Source organism: Oncorhynchus masou, chromosome 28 (assembly GCF_036934945.1).
Source record: "Oncorhynchus masou masou isolate Uvic2021 chromosome 28, UVic_Omas_1.1, whole genome shotgun sequence".
In the NCBI taxonomy this organism is placed as follows: domain Eukaryota; kingdom Metazoa; phylum Chordata; class Actinopteri; order Salmoniformes; family Salmonidae; genus Oncorhynchus; species Oncorhynchus masou.
This window is the reverse complement of record NC_088239.1, coordinates 81497695-81517996: the sequence shown is the minus strand read 5'-3', so window position 1 is coordinate 81517996 and position 20302 is coordinate 81497695. Positions and strand designations below refer to the sequence as shown.

Genomic DNA, 20302 nt, shown 5'->3' with positions numbered 1-20302 from the left:
CAGCCCAGCCCAGCCCAACCTCATACCTACATACCACCCAGCCCAAACCAACCTCATATCCACATACCGCCAAGCCCAGCCCAACCTCATAACCTCAAACATACCACCCAGCCCAAACCAACCTCATACCTATATACCACCCAGGCCAGCCCAACCTCATACCTACATACTGCCCAACCCAGCCCAACCTCATACCTTCATAACACCCAGCCCAGTCCAACCTCATACCTACATACCACCCAGCCCATCCCAACCTCATACCTACATACCACCCAGGCCAGCCCAACCTCATACCTACATACCACCCAGGCCAGCCCAGCCTCATACCTACATACCACCCAGCCCAGCCCAATCTCATACCTACATACCACCCAGGCTAGCCCAGCCCAACCTCATACCTACATACCACCCAGCCCAACCTCATACCTACATACCACCCAGCCCAGCCCAATTTCATACCTACATACCACCCAGGCTAGCCCAGCCCAACCTCATACCTACATACCACCCAGCCCAACCTCATACCTACATACCACCCAGCCCATCCCAACCTCATACCTACATACCACCCAGGCCAGCCCAATCTCATACCTACATACCACCCAGCCCAGCCCAATACCTCATACCTAGGCTAGCCCAGCCACCCAACCTCATACCTACAGCCCCCAGCCCAACCTCATACCTACATACCACCCAGCCCAACCTCATACCTACATACCACCCAGCCCAGCCCAACCTCATACCTACATACCACCCAGCCCAGCCCAATCTCATACCTACATACCACCCAGGCTAGCCCAGCCCAGCCCAACCTCATACCTACATACCACCCAGCCCAACCTCATACCTACATACCACCCAGCCAGCCCAACCTCATACCTACATACCACCCAGCCCAGCCCAACACCTACATACCACCCAGCCCAACCTCATACCTACATACCACCCAGCCCAGCCCAACCTCATACCTACATACCACCCAGCCCAGCCCAGCCCAACCTCATACCTACATACCACCCAGCCCAACCTCATACCTACATACCACCCAGCCCAACCTCATACCTACATACCACCCAGCCCAACCTCATACCTACATACCACCCAGCCCAACATCATACCTACATACCACCCAGCCCAACCTCATACCTACATACCACCCAGCCCAAACCTCATACCTACATACCACCCAGCCCAGCCCAGATCATACCACCCAGCTCAAAATACATAGTAGCTTTTTAACCATTGCCCTGTATTAGATGTTGGAATGTCCCACGCTTTGTTCTACATACAGCCAAAATCCTACATCACAAAATGTACAGAACTACTACTACTATTGGATTGAAGGGTTAAATAAAATAAAGAGTAGAAGTTGGACAAGTCATTGTCTCCTGAACTATCAACACTCTTTAATACAATGGGTTGATTCACAATAATTGGAACATTTTCCTCTCGTTGTTGCTAGGCGTGTTTTTGTTTTTTTTAGCTCTATGACACGATCTATTGTTTGGTCATGGAGATCAAGTTAACAGTAACGTGTCACCATCCTGTGAAGTTCGTAAATTATTTCATCTGTAGCCTAGTAAACTGCATGCTTTTCCTGAGTCGTAGTGGGAGGACCACACACCATATCATCGCATGACTGAAGATGGTAATGGGGTTGAGACTAGGGTAACAGGGTTGAGACTAAGGTAACAGGGTTGAGACTAAGGGTAACAGGGTTGAGACTAGGGTAACAGGGTTGAGACTAGGGGGGTTGAGACTAGGGTAACAGGGTTGAGACTAGGGTAACAGGGTTGAGACTAAGGTAACAGGGTTGAGACTAGGGTAACAGGGTTGAGACTAGGGTAACAGGGTTGAGACTAGGGTAATGGGGTTGAGACTAGGGTAACAGGGTTGAGACTAGGGTAACAGGGCTGAGACTAGGGTAACAGGGTTGAGACTAGGGTAACAGGGTTGAGACTAAGGTAACAGGGTTGAGACTAAGGTAACAGGGTTGAGACTAGGGGGCTGAGACTAGGGTAACAGAGACTAAGGTAACAGGGTTGAGACTAGGTAACAAGACTAGGGCTGGTTGAGACTAGGGTAGACTAGGGGGCTGAGACTAGGGTAACAGGGTTGAGACTAGGGGGTAGACTAGGGTTGAAGACTAGGTAACAGGGTTGAGACTAGGGTAACAGGGTTGAGACTAGGGTAACAGGGTTGAAGATGGTAACAGGGTTGAGACTAGGGCAACAGGGTTGAGACTAGGGCAACAGGGTTGAGACTAGGGCAACAGGGTTGAGACTAGGGTAACAGGGTTGAAGATGGTAACAGGGTTGAGACTAGGGTAACAGGGTTAAAGATGGTAACAGGGTTGAGACTAGGGTAACAGGGTTGAAGATGGTAACAGGGTTGAGACTAGGGTAACAGGATTGAGACTAGGGTAACAGGGTTGAGACTAGGGTAACAGGGTTGAGACTAGGGTAGACTAGGGGGGGCACCATGGAGCAGGACCCAGAGGGAGGTAGATACTTTTGGTTTGTTTGTGAGACTGGGCAACAGGGTTGTGCCTCTTGCCTCATGAGACTAGTTGAGACTAGGGTCCTAGGTAACGAGACTAAGTCTGAGACTAGGGTAACCAGACACCTCTTTCAAGATCTCTATGTGATGCGTCTTCCTGTGTGCCAAATACGCCAGATATTGTTGTTGTGGGGAGAGGCCAGGGGGAGGCCAGCGGGAGGTCAGACTAGGGGGGGGCAACCAGCCTAGGGGAGGGTTGAGGGAGGTCAGGGAGAGGCCAGGGTTGAGACTAGGGAGGTCAAGGGGGGGCAACAGGGTTGAGACCAGCGGAGAGGTCAGGGAGATGCCAGCGGGAGGTCAGGGCAACAGGGTTGAGGCCAGCGGGAGACTAGTCAGGGAAGATGGCCAGGGGGAGGCCAGAGGGAAGTCAGGGGAGAGGCCAGAGGGAGGGTCAGGGAGACTAGGCCAGCGGGAGGCCAGAGGGGGGTTGAAGTCAGGGTGAGGCCAGAGGGAGGTCAGGGAGAGGCCAGCGGGAGGTCAGGGGGGGCCAGCGGGAGGTCAGGGGGGGCCAGGGGGAGGTCAAGGGGGGACCAGGGGGAGGCCAGCGGAAGGTCAGGGGGGCCAGCGGGAGGTCAGGGAGAGGCCAGGGGAGGCCAGAGGGAAGTCAGGGGGAGGCCAGAGGGAGGTCAGGGAGAGGCCAGCGGGAGGCCAGGGAGGGAAGGTCAGGGAGGCCAGAGGGTCAGGTCCAGGGGGAGAGGCCAGCGGGAGGTCAGGGGGGCCAGCGGGAGGTCAGGTTGGGGCCAGGGGGAGGTCAGGGGGGACCAGGGGAGGCCAGCGGAAGGTCAGGGGGGGGCCAGCGGGAGGTCAGGTGGGGGCCAGGGGGAGGTCAAGGGGGGACCAGGGGGAGGCCAGCGGAAGGTCACGGGGGCAGGTCAAGGGGAGGCAAGCGGGAGGTCAGCAGGTGGTCAGGGGGAGGCCAGCGGGTGGTCAGAGGGAGGCCAGTGGGTGGTCAGGGGGAGGTCAGCGGGTGGCCAGCGGGTGGTCTGTAGTGACGCCTCAAGCACTGAGATGCAGTTCGGGTTCAGGATGGTCGTCAGGGGAGGCCAGCGGTCTGTTGCTATTTTTACACCTCTTGTATCCACCGTCGTTGAGCAGATCACGTCAAACCACACTGCTGTTTCATCCATGGCAATGATGTTTAATAAACATTTTTTTTTAAAGTACCTTCATTTAACTAGGCAAGTCAGTTAATAACAAGTTCTTATTTACAATGAAGGCCTACCCCGGCTGTTATCTGGCCGGATGTGATACAGGTTGGAAATGAACCAGGCTCTGTAGTGACGCCCCAAGCACTGAGATGCAGTGCGTTAGAACGATGCGTCACTCGGGAGCAGCGGTCTGTTGCTATTTTCTTTTGTTCAATCGTTATGGTACTGAAGTTCACTCATAAACAATTCATTTAGACCCGGCTGTTATCTGCTGAAATGTGTGCCGGTGCCCCGGCTATTAAAAGCGTCAGGCGGCTATTTGAGATCTCGGTTTTATGGTAATGATGAGATTCAGGAAGCTGGGCGTTTGGCGCCAGTTCCTTCCTCATAGTAGGGCAGAGATGCCTTTTGACATTTCCTGTGCCTTAATAACAATGGTGAATGTGATAAATATTAATACAAATGTTAAATTACGTGTCTACTTTAGCCAAGTAGAGAGCACTGAGCTATATAGGGAGAAAGACCGGATTATGATTCTCCGAAATAATAGGGGGGGGGGGGGGGGTGCACATGCCGAGAGATGAGTCCTAATTGATCAGTCATGTTACAGGCTTCTGTCTATGGACAGAGTTTGTTTTGCAGGCCCAGCACCCTGGTGGGTGGAGTTTGTTTTGCAGGCCAGTGCCCCTGGTGGGCGGAGTTTGTTTTGCAGGCCAGTGCCCCTGGTGGGCGGAGTTTGTTTTGCAGGCCAGTGCCCCTGGTGGGCGGAGTTTGTTTTGCAGGCCAGTGCCCCTGGTGGGCGGAGTTTGTTTTGCAGGCCCAGCACCCTGCTGAACAGAGTTTGTTTTGCAGGCCAGTGCCCCTGGTGGGCGGAGTTTGTTTTGCAGGCCAGTGCCCCTGGTGGGCGGAGTTTGTTTTGCAGGCCAGTGCCCCTGGTGGGCGGGGTTTGTTTTGCAGGCCCAGCACCTTGCTGAACAGAGTTTGTTTTGCAGGCCAGTACCCCTGCCCCTATAACAGAAAGGGGGATTCCCTGGTCAGTATATAGATCATCTTTAGATCATCTTTGCTACCGCAAAAGTGTTGCTACAGCTCTCAACAACATTGCTGCCCTGAATGTAGCTGGCGCTATAGACAAAGCCCAGAGGGAGAAAGTTCAAGTAGAAACGACTTTCTATAGGATGAGCCATAATGACTCACATGCTTTAACATGTGAATTCTTAGAGATTGGTGGGGTTTAAGAGGGTGTGAATGATGCAGAATATGGGCGTAAATAAAGGAGTGCTCTGTTAGTGTGAAAATTACAGCAAACATCTTTCCTAGCAGCATGACTTTCCCATGTTTTCTCCAACAACACTGGTCTGTACTTTTATCAAACCTAAATATTAAAAAAATATATATATATATATTCTTTTTTTAACTTAAGCTCACATAGAACTGTGCCGTCACATATTTAGATACTGGTGTCGCATGCTTTGTTCAACAGCACAAATATTATTTTGCAAAAGTGAATAGTCCCAAGAAATACACCTCAAAAACAACGCCTTTTACTGTAAAAAGATTTACAATGAATAAAACTGGACATCAGTACAAAGATTCAAACATATCTATTTGTGAGCAACTGGTAACATGTAACACAAAAAATACGTTCAGTTCAAGAGTTCAAAAATACAACAACAAACCGACTGTTAAACATTTGTTTTGACATGAATGTTCAGTCTTCGCGTCGATGCAGTAAGTTTGTAATTTCTGAAAATGTCTGCGTATACAGTACTGCCATCATTGAGCACCAGTTGGACATCGCTACAGTACCTCTATATTGTCTAATGGTTTCGTTAACAACATCCTAAGTAGGGAGCATTTATAATACTAGTAGCAATACTCCTACTGACTGTTGATGTAGCATCATTACGTAAATGTATTACACATTGTTAGTAGGACATCGCCACCAAAAAAAAAAAACTGTAGAACAAAAGGCTATTGCATGTTTGTGTAAGATTGTCAAATGTTGATCTCTCAAAGGACATTCATGTACAGTATTTTTTAAATGTTTCCATTTTCAAGTACATTTATTATACTATATTTATGTTTAGGTATTTATAGGAAATTCTAAGTTAATTTTTGAGTCATTGTACCCAATGATGTATATAAATACTAGATTGCTGATGCTATGTATTGGCCAATGAGAGGCTCTGAAGCCATTGCCACCATATTGGTACTCTTAGGAGAGAAAAAAAAGTTCTGAACCGAAAAGGGTTCTTCGGCTGTCCCCATAGGATAACCATTTGAAGAACCCTTTTTGGTTCCTATGGGGACAGCCGAAATAACCCTCTTTAAAAAAAAAAAAAAAAAAAATATTATTCTAAAAATATGAATGAATGGAATATTAAAAGAATAAAATTACATGGATCTAACTATTTCTTTGTTGTAGCGGGAACAGTAGCAGAACTTTCATAAAAGTATACTTTACGGGTTAGTTCAGTTCACATAATATAATGTAAAAAGTATTTGATAAGGTGTCTGCAATAAAAACAATGGTGGAGAACAAAGATGGTGGCGCAGTGGCTTCAAAACAACACCCCCTGTGGGTGATCTAGTGTTTATATACATTATTGACTGTACCCCTGTTAGTTTACTCTGTGTAGATATATTTAAACATGTAAACAAAATGACAAGAAAATAAATGTCCTGGTTTCTGCGGGCTACTTGCTATTGCTTCTTAGCGAGTATAGAAATCCTCCAACTAAATGTGACTTACATTTTTGAGAACTGATGCCACGGGAGAAATGAAATAAAAGCTTTTAAATGGTAGACAAAGCAAAAAGCAAAACAAGGTGTTCACCACATCTACAGTCCTTGATTACATATGACCGTACATTACACCTCCAGACAGCTTCATATTTATTACTGAAACACACTTCTCTTTGGTCAAACGTTTCAATGAGTGAAGCATCTCCCTAAGTGGGATAGCGCCCACCTCTTTCTCAATGACTTCCATGATCAATTTTCATTCAACATAAACAAAATTCTATTAAACCCATATCCTTTAACAACTGATTTAAGAAATTGGATTGATACATGCTTTCATTGGTCACATAGCCTTATCTGTAGAGACTAATAGTTGAGGTAATTGTGCAATATGAACATACAAACTCCTGTATATTATACAAAATGTGTGTTTCTAACAACTGATGTGTGTTTCTGTAATACACATTGAGGGTGTGTAAAAATGTAAATTACACTTTTTTGTGTGTGTCATTTTATTAGATGTGAATTTGACCAATAGTGTACAACTTTGTATTAAATACTAAAATAAATACAAAAAAAATCAGTTCACAATAATTGAAATACTGATTGTTAATATGTACATATGTAAGAATACAATTTTTATTTTTAATTACTATTATTCTTTATAATGATGTGATTCCATGTTGTGTCCTAAAATATCAGTTTCCCTTTTCGAAGGCACCAAATCCCATATTGACAATGTTCTACCACGACCAATAGGCCTGGAATACAAACTCTTCCAGGAGGATGCTATGCCCTGTAATGCTCAATTCACTAGTTCACAGTCACAGAGCTGCAATAGTCTGTCGGACCACTACAAAATGAATATGGGACTGTGGCAGCTCTACAGCAGTCAACTAGGAATTCACCAAGAGTGTGTCTAGTCACTAAATGAACCAAGCTGACCTCTGTCAAATGGTCAACTGTATTGTAGCAACCCACCATGCTGCAGATGTACTAGTTGTGTGTACTTTCAGAAACGTGCCTATCGCCAGAACATCACATGCTATTTCCTTACCATGAACTGACCAACTAAACTGTCCAGGTAATTTGAACATCATGTCTTGCTCTTGGTCTTCCACTCGTGAACATGGTCATGGCATGAGGTCACTCACAGCGAGGGAGAACCTGTGAAAGGTGTAAAGTCTCATGTTCATGCTTTGAGTTACTCTCTTTTCCTAGGCTGTGTTTACACAGGCAGCCCAATTCTGATATATTTTCCACTGAAAAACGAATCAGTGAAAGTGTATTATTATTTTTTTGAATTGGGCTGCCCGAGAGAGATTCTGGACAGTACTTTGAGGTCAAAAACGCAAACAAGAAAAAAATGCAAACAAGAAGAAGAAGAAAAACACTTTCCTTCCACATATCATTTGGCTTTAAAATGGTGAACTGAAAAACACCAGTTTGAAGGGAAAACAAGGGTTGTTTCCCTGTGTTTCCCCAAATCCCACTCCAGCTATTGCAGTCGGATGTGCAGCCTCATGCGCAGGTTCTCCCCCAGTTCCCCCGTAAGGTAGTCTTGGTCCCGGCGGTCCTCCAGCTCTTTGAACTGGGCTTTGCCGTAGAGCGGCAAGCTGGCGATCACCAGCGTGTGATCCTGCGGTGCCGCCAGTGCCCCCTTCCTCTTGGTGCTGTGTAGGTAGCAGAGGCCGTCACGCTGCTGGATGCGGAACAGGCCTTTGCGGTTGCCACTGGTGATGACGTAGTGCACGTGGCCCACCAAGGGCTTGATGGCGGGCACCAGCTCCAGGATGTGCTCCTTGGGGTTGAGCTGGGACACGTTGAGCAGCAGGGTGACAGGAACTTCCATGTCCAGACTGGCTAGGCTCACCTGGTTGTGCTGATGGTGAGACAGACAGGGTTACGCCATGGGGTTACTAACTTACTAAGTAACCATGGACTCTGTCAATGAGAGGCACAGGGTTCCCAGCAAACCAGGAACATTCCCAGAACATTAGATTCCCATTAAGTTCTAATTAGTGTTTATCCAACATTAGGATGATCCAAAATCCTTTTTTGTTTTTTTTAAAATGAAATATCCTTGGAATGTTCTAATGTTCACTAAAATGTCGTAAACAACAATCTGTAACAACCACCACAGAACGTTCCCCAAACGTTCTCATTAGGTTTCCAGGTATCGTAATAACACAATGTACCAGTAATGTTTTCCCAGAAAACCAAAATTGGTTCTGTGAAAGTTCAGAGAACATTCGTTAGGTTGCAGCAAATGTTCACATAACATAAAAACTTCCCAGTCGTGCTGATTATACAATGTTTGTATAAAAGAGTTGGGTGATGTTGCAAGAATGTTCCCAGAACACATTTTGTCTGTTCTTTAAAGGTTCCCAGAATGTTTCATTAGGTTGTGGTAACATTCAGATCGGAACATTGTGGGGACATCACAAAATATATGTTCCCAAAACACAACTGTCCAGTTGTGCTGACATTCAGATAATGTTTGTATCAGGGTGCGCAAAACATTCCTTTTGATGTTGCAAAAATATTGACAGAACAACCTGAGTTCTTTAAAAAGGTTCCCAGACCATTTAATTAGGTTGTGGGAACGGTGTGGATACAAGAGAGCGGTTCCCAAAACATACATTTTTTCAAAATATGACATTCATACAATGTTTAAGTTAGGTTGCACAGGACATTCCCTTAATGTTGCATAATATTCCACAATTTCCAAATAAGTCTGTTTGTTTTTATGACGTACATAGCATATTTTTTTTGCCATTTAAATCTGGAGAGAAACATAATGGGGATGTATTCCAACCTGCTTTAACTTCTTGGATATAGGGGGCGCTATTTTAATTTTTGGATGAAAAACGTTCCCGTTTTAAACAAGATATTTTGTCACAAAAAGATGCTCGACTATGCATATAATTGACAGCTTAGGAAAGAAAACACTCTATCTTTGCAGTTTTGGAAACGTCATTGTCTGTGAGTGCCACAGAACTGATGTTACAGAAAAAACCCAGATAAAAATCCAATCAGGAAGTGCCGCATTTTTTGAAACCGCCTCATGGCAATGACTCCTTATATATGGCTGTGAAGGAGCGAGGAGTCAGCTTACGTTTTCCACGTTTTCCCCAAGGTGTCTGCAGCATTGTGACATATTTGTAAGCATATCATTGGAAGATTGACCATAAGAGACTACATCTACCAGGTGGTCGCTTGGTGTCCTCCGTTGCAATTATTGCGCAATCTCCAGCTGCAGTATTTTTCCGTTTGCTTCTGATGACAAGCCAACTGCCACCACTGATAGATTATCGAATAGATATGTGAAAAACACCTTGAGGATTGATTCTAAACAACGTTTGCCATGTTTCTGTCGATATTATGGAGCTAATTTGGAAAAAAGTTTGGCATTGTAAGTGACTGCATTTTCCGGTATTTTTCTTAGCCAAACGTGATGAACAAAACGGAGCTATTTCGTCTACACAAATAATCTTTTTGGAAAAAATGAACATTTGCTATCCAACTGAGAGACTCGTCATTGAAAACATCCGAAGTTCTTCAAAGGTAAATGATTTTATTTGAATGCTTTTCTTGTTTTTGTGAAAATGTTGCCTGCTGAATGCTAGGCTTAATGCTATGCTAGGCTATCAATGCTCTTACACAAATGCTTGTGTAGCTTTGGTTGAAAAGCATATTTTGAAAATCTGAGATGACAGTGTTGTTAACAAAAGGCTAAGCTTGTGTTTCAATATATTTATTTCATTTCATTTGCGATTTTCATGAATAGGAAATGTTGCGTTATGGTAATGAGCTTGAGGCTATGATTACACTCCTGGATACGGGATTGCTCGATGCTAGAGGATAAGAAGCTATACATTTGCATTCTGAGAATGTTGTGGTAATATTTGGTCAAATTTAAATATAACATTTCCTAAATTTTCTTGAAATGTTCTGAGGACCTCCAAGATGAGTTGAGATGTATATTGCATGAACATTAATGGAAAATTATGTTGTGTGCAACCTATGTGAATATCTGGCAACAACTCCCCAGACAACTCCCATAACTTAATTAAATGTTCTGGGAACCTTGGTTTTGTCAATATTCTTACAACATTAAGGGAATGTCCTGTGCAACCTAACTTAAACAACTGAGCATATTTTGTATTTTGGGAATCTCTCTCTTGTAATGTCCCCACATGTTCCCACAGCCTAATTAAAATGGTCAGGGAATCTTTAAAGAACTCAGAAAGGCTGTTCTGTCAACATTCTAGCATCATCAAAAGATGATTGTTTTTGTACGATTTTATTGAATGTTTTATAAACAATACAAAACATACACATACAAACGACAACATCATGCAAACATCAACTACATCACCCACTAGCACACACCCCTGCCTAGACCCACTAGCACACACCCCTGCCTAGACACACCCCCTTCTCCAGCGCCCGCATCACTTTCTGACACATGGCCTCAAACTGCACCATTTTGTTTCTCTCCGTCGCCAACACCCTTTCCAAAGGGATGTGTCTAGGCGTAAAGGATGGAGGATTGGTTGATTTCCAGTTTTTAAGTATATGTTTTTTTTTAAAGATGATTGATGAGAAAAGTATCGCCCAACCCATCAGGTATCTCTGTGCAGCCTCATATGCTATTTCTTGAAATATGCAGGCAGACGGGTTTTAAAGTAAATGAAAAGCAACATGAGTTATTGTGAGTTGTTATATTTCTTTTTCTTATTGCCATTATTTTGTTTTCTCCATGATCATTTTATATCCTGAGAATTTAGAGTATTCTGAAAATGTTTTTTTTTTAGCATTGCGTTTTCAATATTGGTCAGGTATAACAGGAGATCATCTGCAAATAAGATTAGTTTATGTTCGTGTTTACCAATACCTGTTACGTTTGGGTCCTGTCTAATTCTTTCTACGAGCGGTTCAATAGCCAGTGCAAAAAGGAGGGGGGAAAGAGGACAACCCTGTCATGTGCCAATTTCTAAATACGTTTGATCAGATAATGTATTAATTTGTGTATATTTTTGCTTCATGACATTAATATAATATTTGTATTACATTTATTATTTCAGCTGGAAAGAATTGACTATATTTTTATTTCCAAAAATGCACTCAACAATTTACTGGATTCAAAAATGTATGATATAGTGATAACAGGTCATTCTCATATCGGACAAGATAGACTCTACTTTCGAGCAAATCTACTTTTTTAACAACAGATATTAACAGTTTGTTTATTTTGGTGAGCATTGAGACCATTTTAGCTATGTTTTCCTGGATATCCTTCAGCTGTTAGCTGCTCTCACTTGCATTTCCAAGTTGTTCTTTGTCTTTTCCTCTAAGGGAAGCCATGGCTTGTTGGGTTGTTCTTTGTCTTTTCCTCTAAGGAAAGCCATGGCTTGTTGGGTTTGAGTCGCAGCATCGCTTTACCCACAGATTGGTTCGCTGTATATAACTGACTGCTCACACTCTACTGGTTGGTTCGCTGTATATAACTGACCGCTCACACTCTACTGGTTGGTTCGCTGTATATAACTGACCGCTCACACTCTACTGGTTGGTTCAGTCTCTCGATGTGCAAAAGTGATAGAGACATACCCCAAGCGACTTACAGCTGTAATCGCAGCAAAAGGTGGCGCTACAAAGTATTAACTTAAGGGGGCTGAATAATTTTGCACACCCAATTTTTCAGTTTTTGATTTGTTAAAAAAGTTTGAAATATCCAATAAATGTCATTCCACTTCATGATTGTGTCCCACTAGATATTGATTCTTCACAAAAAAATACAGTTTTATATCTTTATGTTTGAAGCCTGAAATGTCTTTATGTTTGAAGCCTGAAATGTGGCAAAAGGTCGCAAAGTTCAAGGGGCCGAATACTTTCGCAAGGCACTGTACGTAAGTATTTAGTTTCTTTACTCAGTGCTTTGTTGAAGCACTTTTGGCAGCGATTACAGCATCGAGTCTTCTTGGGTATGACGCTACAAGCTTGGCACACCTGTATTTGGGGAGTTTCTCCCATTCTTCTCTGCAGATCCTCTCAAGCTCTGTCAGGTTGGATGGAGAGTGTCGCTGCACAGCTATTTTCAGGTCTCTCCAGAGATGTTAGATCGGGTTCAAGTCCGGGCTCTGGCTGGGTCACTCAAGGACATTCAGAGACTTGTCCCGAAGCCACTCCTGCGTTGTCTTGGCTGTGTGCTTAGGGTTGTTGTCCTGTTGGAAGGTGAACCTTCGCCCCAGTCTGAGGTCCTGAGCACTCTGGAGCAGGTTTTCATCGAGGATCTCTCTGTCATTTCTCTGTTCATCTCTGCCTCGATCCTGACTAGTCTCACAGTCCCTGATGCTGAAAAACACCCCCACAGCATGATGCTGCCACCACCATGCTTCACCGTAGGGATGGTGCCAGGTTTCCTCCAGAAGTGACGATTGGCATTCAGGCCAAATAGTTCAATCTTGCTTTTATCAGACCAGAGAATCTTGTTTCTCATGGTCTGAGAGTCTTTAGGTGCCTTTTGGCAAACTCCAAGCAGGCTGTCATGTGCCTTTTACTGAGGAGTGGCTTCCGTCTGGTCACTCTGCCATAAAGGCCTGATTAGTGGAGTGCTGCAGAGATGGTTGTCCTTCTGGAAGGTTCTCCCATCTCCTCAGAGGAACTCTGGAGCTCTTTCAGAGTGACCATCAGGTTCTTGGTCACCTCCCTGACCAAGGCCCTTCTCTCTTATTGATCAGTTTGGCTGGGCTGCCAGCTCTAGAAATAGTCTTGGTGGTTTCAAACTTCTTCCATTTAAGAATGATGGAGGCCACTGTGTTCTTGGAGACCTTCAATGCTGCAGAAATGTGTTGGTACCCTTCCCCAGATCTGTGCCTCGAAACAATCCTGTCTCTGAGCTCAACAGACAATTCCCTCGACCTCATGGCTTGGTTTTCGCTCTGACATGCACTGTCAACTGTGGGACCTCATATAGACAAGTGTGTGATCAATCGAAACAAGATGCACCTGACCTAAATTTCGAGTCTCATAGCAAAGGGTCTAAATACTTATGTAAACTATGTTGTCTGGTTTCTACGTGTAACCACAACTGAGCTATTTACACCCCATGCGTCCTATCGGTACGCACATGCTCCTTCCTCATCCCCTCTTCTAACACATGCTTCTTCCTCGTCCCCTCTTCTAACACATGCTCCTTCCTCATCCCCTCTTCTAACACATGCTCCTTCCTCATCCCCTCTTCTAACACATGCTCCTTCCTCATCCCCTCTTCTAACACATGCTCCTTCCTCATTCCCTCTTCTAACACATGCTCCTTCCTCATCCCCTCTTCTAACACATGCTCCTTCCTCATCCCCTCTTCTAACACATGCTCCTTCCTCATCCCCTCTTCTAACACATGCTCCTTCCTCATCCCCTCTTCTAACACATGCTCATTCCTCATTCCCTCTTCTAACACATGCTCCTTCCTCATCCCCTCTTCTAACACATGCTTTGTGCATCCTGACAGAAACATGGTCAGTTTTAGCGTTTTGTCATAAACAATGACAATGTTCCCACAACCTAAAAGAAACATTCCTTCAACCCTTTAAAGAACCAAGTAAATGGGTTCTAGGAACGTTCTTGCAACATCAGGCGAACGTTTTATACAAACTTTCTATGATCATCAGCACGACTGAATTTATTATTATATATTTTGTTTTTTATGAGAACACTTGTCGCCGACCTAGCAAATGTTCTGGGAACTTTCACAGAACCAATTTTGCTTTGCTGTGTTACACCTTGGCATAACTAACTAAGAAGGACTATGTAATGTCAGTGTGCATTAGGCCGGTGCGAACTGAAATGTGAGACGAGATAGTTCACACAGACTAATGGAATAACGGAGAATCACTCATGGAATGAGAGTTCTCTGCGTCATATCAAAGTGGGCAGTAACCTTTCACCTCTCTATATACATACACCTATAAATCTCCAGAATAGAGAACAGACACTCCAACATGTTACCGCTACTGTTATAAGTGTCAATGTTCCCAATATACTGTACCTCTATGGGTTGCGTTCCATTGGCGTCGCGCCTCTTGCGGCCGTGCTTCTTGGGGTAGTCGTTGATCTTACACTCGTAGCAGGTCTCTGGGGAGAGGGTGTTGTCTTCTATCTCTGGCCCCTCAAACTGGCCCTTCCCAAAGCCCAAGCCTGACACACAGTGACTGAACAACACACAGCCAGTCAGGCACACACGCACACAGAGACACACAGCCAGACAGGCACGCATGCACACAGAGACACACAGTCACAGGCACGCACGCACACAGAAACACACAGCCAGACAGGCACGCACGCACACAGAGACACACAGTCAGACAGGCACGCACGCACACAGAGACACACAGTCAGACAGGCACACAGAGACACACAGTCAGACAGGCACACAGAGACACACAGTCAGACAGGCACGCACGCACGCACACAGAGACACACAGTCAGACAGGCACGCACACAGAGACACACAGTCAGACAGGCACACAGAGACACACAGTCAGACAGGCACACAGAGACACACAGTCAGACAGGCATTCACGCACACAGAGACACACAGTCAGACAGGCACGCACGCACACAGAGACACGCAGTCAGACAGGCACGCACGCACACAGAGACACACAGTCAGACAGGCACGCATGCACACAGAAACACACAGCCAGACAGGCACGCACGCACACAGAGACACACAGTCAGACAGGCACACAGACACACAGTCAGACAGGCACACAGAGACACACAGTCAGACAGGCACGCACGCAGACGAGCATGAGAGAGTGTATGAGTCGACAACTTCTTCATTACAACAATGGAAATCCTTCTGACCCATGAAATGATACATGAAACATAACAGTCAGGTGTGCTAGTGCAGGGGTAGAACAAATATTTGCAGAAATCCCAGAGAAACAGATTGGGAAACACAAGTCAAAAGCTAAGCTGTTCCTGATGGGTCCGTCCCAATAAGTGTTTCTAAGGGCCCTGACCCCAATCCCATCCCCTCCTTACGAATTGTCCCTGGCATGTCTAAAACACGGCTCTTTTCCTCCCTTGATGCCCTCATTATAAGACAAATAATGATACTTCTGCTCTAAAATCCCAATTTAGACCCACTGGGCTAAATATGGACCAGCCATCTGTCATCTGGCAGAGTGCCTCCTTTGGTATTGTTTTTGGGGGGTGGGGTAGATCAGTTTGATATTGCAGATAGATTGTAGCTTCCATCAATGTAATTGCCTGCATCATTTCCAATCCCACATATATGTTTCGGGGTAAATACAGTACCAGCAAGGATGTATATACAGTACCAGTCAAAGTTTGAACACACCTACTCATTCAAGGGTTTTTCTTTATTTGTACTATTTTCTACATTGTAGAATAATAGTGAAGACATTAAAACTATGAAATAACACATATGGATTCATGTAGTAACCAAAAAAAGTGATAAACAAATCAAAATATATTTTAGATTTTAGATTCTTCAAAGTAGCCACCCTTTGCCTTGAAGACAGCTTTGCACACTCTTGTCATTCTCTCAACCAGCCTCATGAGGTAGTCACATGGAATGCATTTTAATTAACAGGTTGTTAAAAGTTCCTTTGTGATATTTCTTTCTTCTTAATGCGTTTGTGCCAATCAGTTGTGTTGTGACAAGGTAGGGGTGGTATACAGAAGATAGCCCTATTTGGTAAAAGACCAAGTCCATATTATGGCAAGAACAACTCAAATAAGGAAAGAGAAATGTCAGTCCATCATTACATTAAGACATGAAAGTCAGTCAATCCGAAAAATTTCAAGAACTTTGAAAGCTTCTTCAAGTGCAGTCGCAAGCGCTATGACGGAACTGGCTCTCATGAGGACCGCCACAGGAAAGGAAGACCCAGAGTTATCTCTGCTGCAGAGGATAAGTTCATTAAAGTTACCAGCCTCAGAAATTGCAGCCCAAATAAATGCTTCAGAGAGTTCAAGTAAGAGACACATCTAAACATCGACTGTTCAGAGGAGACTGTGTGAATCAGACCTTCATGGTCAAATGGCGTCAAAGAAACCACTACTAAAGGAACCAATCAGATGAAGAGACTTGCTTGGGCCAACAAACACGAGCAATAGTCCTTTGGTCTGATGAGTTCAAATTTGAGATTTTGTTTCCAACTGCCGTGTCTTTGTGAAGACGCAGAGTAGGTGAATAGATTATCTATGCATACGTGGTTCCCACCGTGAAGCATGGAGGAGGTGTGATGGTGCTTTGCTGGTGACACTGTCTGATTTATTTAGCATTCAAGGCACACTTAACCAGCATGGCTACCATAGCATTCTGCAGCGATACTGTCACGTTCTGACCTTAGTTCCTTTATGTCTTTGTTTTAGTTTGGTCAGGGCGTGAGTTGGGGTGAGTAGTCTATGTTCCTTTTTCTATGTTGTGGTTTTGTGTTTGGCCTGGTATGGTTCTCAATCAGAGGCAGGTGTCGTTTGTTGTCTCTGATTGAGAATCATAGTTCGGTAGTCTTTTCCCACCTGTGTTTAGTGGGTGATTATTTTTCAGTGTCAGTGTTTGTTCCACACGGGAATGTGTCGGTTTTCATTTATTTCTCTTGTTCCTTTTGTTTTCTGTGTCCAGTGATATTTCATTAAAATATATCATGAACACATACCACGCTGCGCTTTGGTCCTCCTCTCCTTCCACTGAAGACAACCGTTACAGATACGCAATCTCATCTGGTTTTGGCTTAGTGGGACTATCATTTATTTTCCAATTTCACAAGAAACAAAGAGATCTTCCGTTGAATCTGACAATCAATCTTAATGGTTTTACAGTCGTCTCAAATAAAACTGTGAAGGACCTCGGCGTTACTCTGGACCCTGATCTCTCTTTTGAAGAACATATCAAGACTGTTTCAAGGACAGCTTTTTTCCATCTACGTAACATTGCAAAAATCAGAGACTTTCTGTCCAAAAATGATGCAGAAAAATTTATCCATGCTTTTGTCACTTCTAGGTTAGACTACTGCAATGCTCTACTTTCCGGCTACCCGGATAAAGCACTAAATAAACTTCAGTTAGTGCTAAATACGGCTGCTAGAATCCTGACTAGAACCACATTTTTTAATCATATTACTCCAGTGCTAGACTCCCTACACTGGCTTCCTGTCAAGGCAAGGGCAGATTTCAAGGTTTTACTGCTAATCTACAAAGCATTACATGGACGCAGGCCTCCTAATTGTCCCTAGAATTTCTAAGCAAACAGCTGGAGGCAGGGCTTTCTCCTATAGAGCTCCATTTTCATGGAATGGTCTGCCTACCCATGTGAGAGATGCAAACTCGGTCTCAACCTTTAAGTCTTTACTGAAGACTCATCTCTTCAGTGGGTCATATGATTGAGTGTAGTCTGGCCCAGGAGTGTGAAGGTGAACGGAAAGGCTCTGGAGCAACGAACCGCCCTTGCTGTCTCTGCCTGGCCGGTTCCCCTCTTTCCACTGGGATTCTCTGCCTCTAACCATATTACACGGGCTGAGTCACTGGCTTACTAGGGCTCTTTCATACCGTCCCTAGGAGGGGTGCGTCACTTGAGTGTGTTGAGTCACTGATGTGATCTTCCTGTCTGGGTTGGCGCCCCCCCTTGGGTTGTGCCGTGGCGGAGATCTTTGTGGGCAATACTCGGCCTTGTCTCAGGATGGTAAGTTGGTGGTTGAAGATATCCCTCTAGTGGTGTGGGGGCTGTGCTTTGGCAAAGTGGGTGGGGTTATATCCTTCCTGTTTGGCCCTGTCCGGGGGTGTCATTGGATGGGGCCACAGTGTCTCCTGACCCCTCCTGTCTCAGCCTCCAGTATTTATGCTGCAGTAGTTTATGTGTCGGGGGGCTAGTGTCAGTTTGTTATATCTGGAGTACTTCTCCTGTCTTATCCGGTGTCCTGTGTGAATTTAAGTATGCTCTCTCTAATTCTCTCTTTCTCTCTCTCGGAGGACCTGAGCCCTAGGACCATGCCTCAGGATTACCTGACATGATGACTCCTTGCTGTCCCCAGTCCACCTGGCCGTGCTGCTGCTCCAGTTTCAACTGTTCTGCCTGTGACTATTATTATTTGACCATGCTGGTCATTTATGAACATTTGAACATCTTGGCCATGTTCTGTTATAATCTCCACCCGGCACAGCCAGAAGAGGACTGGCCACCCCACATAGCCTGGTTCCTCTCTAGGTTTCTTCCTAGGTTTTGGCCTTTATAGGGAGTTTTTCCTAGCCACCGTGCTTCTACACCTGCATTGCTTGCTGTTTGGGGTTTTAGGCTGGGTTTCTGTACAGCACTTTGAGATATCAGCCGATGTACGAAGGGCTATATAAATAAATTTGATTTGATATGATTTTCAACGGGACAATGACTCCACACACCTCCAAGCTGTGTAAGGGCTATTTACCAAGAAGGAGAGTGATGGAGTGCTGCATCAGATGACCTGGCCGCCACAATCCCCTGACCTCAACCCAATTGAGATGGTTTGGGATGAGTTTAGCCACAGAGTGAAGGAAAAGCAGCCAACAAGTGCTCAGCATATGTGGGAACTCCTTCAAGACTGTTGGAAAAGCATTCCAGGTGAAGCTGATTGACAGAATGCCAAGAGTGTGCAGAGCTGTCATCAAGGCAAAGGGTGGCTATTTGAAGAATCTCAAATATCTTTAAATTTGTTTAACATTTTTTGGTTACTACATAATTCCATATGTGTTATTTCAAATTTTTTATGTCTTCACTATTATTCTACAATGTAGAAAATAGTAAAAAATAAACTTGAATGAGTAGGTGTGTCCAAACTTTTGACTGGTACTGTATATGTATTGTTTTTAAATATATATCTTTTCACCTAACCCTGCCATACCTCCCCTAATTTGAGTGAAGTAATGGTAAACAATACTTAGGCTTCTACTTCCAGCTTATACACATTATATACATTTTACAGACACATTTCACAATAGTTGTCTTTTGTTTATTTTTAGTCCCATCCTTCAGTTCCCATCAAACCCCTCCCATCTATCTCAGAACACCATCCAATCCCCCTCCCATCTATCTCTGAACACCATCCAGTCCCATCAAACCCCTCCCATCTATCTCAGAACACCATCCAATCCCATCAAACCCCTCCCATCTATCTCAGAACACCATCCAATCCCATCAAACCCCTCCCATCTATCTCAGAACACCATCCAATCCCATCAAACCCCTCCCATCTATCTCTGAACACCATCCAGTCCCATCCTTCAGTTCCCATCAAACCCCTCCCATCTATCTCAGAACACCATCCAATCCCATCCTTCAGTTCCCATCAAACCCCTCCCATCTATCTCAGAACACCATCCAATCCCATCCTTCAGTTCCCATCAAACCCCCCATCCCATCTATCTCAGAACACCATCCAATCCCATCCTTCAGTTCCCATCAAACCCATCCCCCATCTATCTCAAACCCCTCCCATCTATCTCTGAACACCATCCAATCCCATCCTTCAGTTCCCATCAAACCCCTCCCATCTATCTCTGAACACCATCCAGTCCCATCCTTCAGTTCCCATCAAACCTCTCCCATCTATCTCTGAACACCATCCAGTCCCATCCTTCAGTTCCCATCAAACCCTCCCATCTATCTCAACCCATCCAATCCCATCCTTCAGTCCCATCTATCTCTCTGAACACCATCCAGTCCCATCCTTCAGTTCCCATCAAACCCCTCCCATCTATCTCAGAACACCATCCAGTTCCCATCAAACCCCTCCCATCTATCTCAGAACACCATCCAGTCCCATCAAACCCCTCCCATCTAT

General features: G+C 44.7%; 1 protein-coding gene across 1 annotated transcript in view; it reads right to left on the bottom strand.

Annotated features, from left to right (window-relative positions):
* Positions 1-5235: 5235 nt before the first annotated feature.
* Positions 5236-20302, bottom strand: part of LOC135517075 (fibrillin-2) — a 132509-nt gene continuing 117442 nt past the window's right edge. The window contains 2 exon segments of the mRNA XM_064941097.1: positions 5236-8334; positions 14506-14668. Of these exon segments, the coding sequence (XP_064797169.1) occupies positions 7951-8334; positions 14506-14668 (547 nt within the window). The 3' untranslated portion in view covers positions 5236-7950.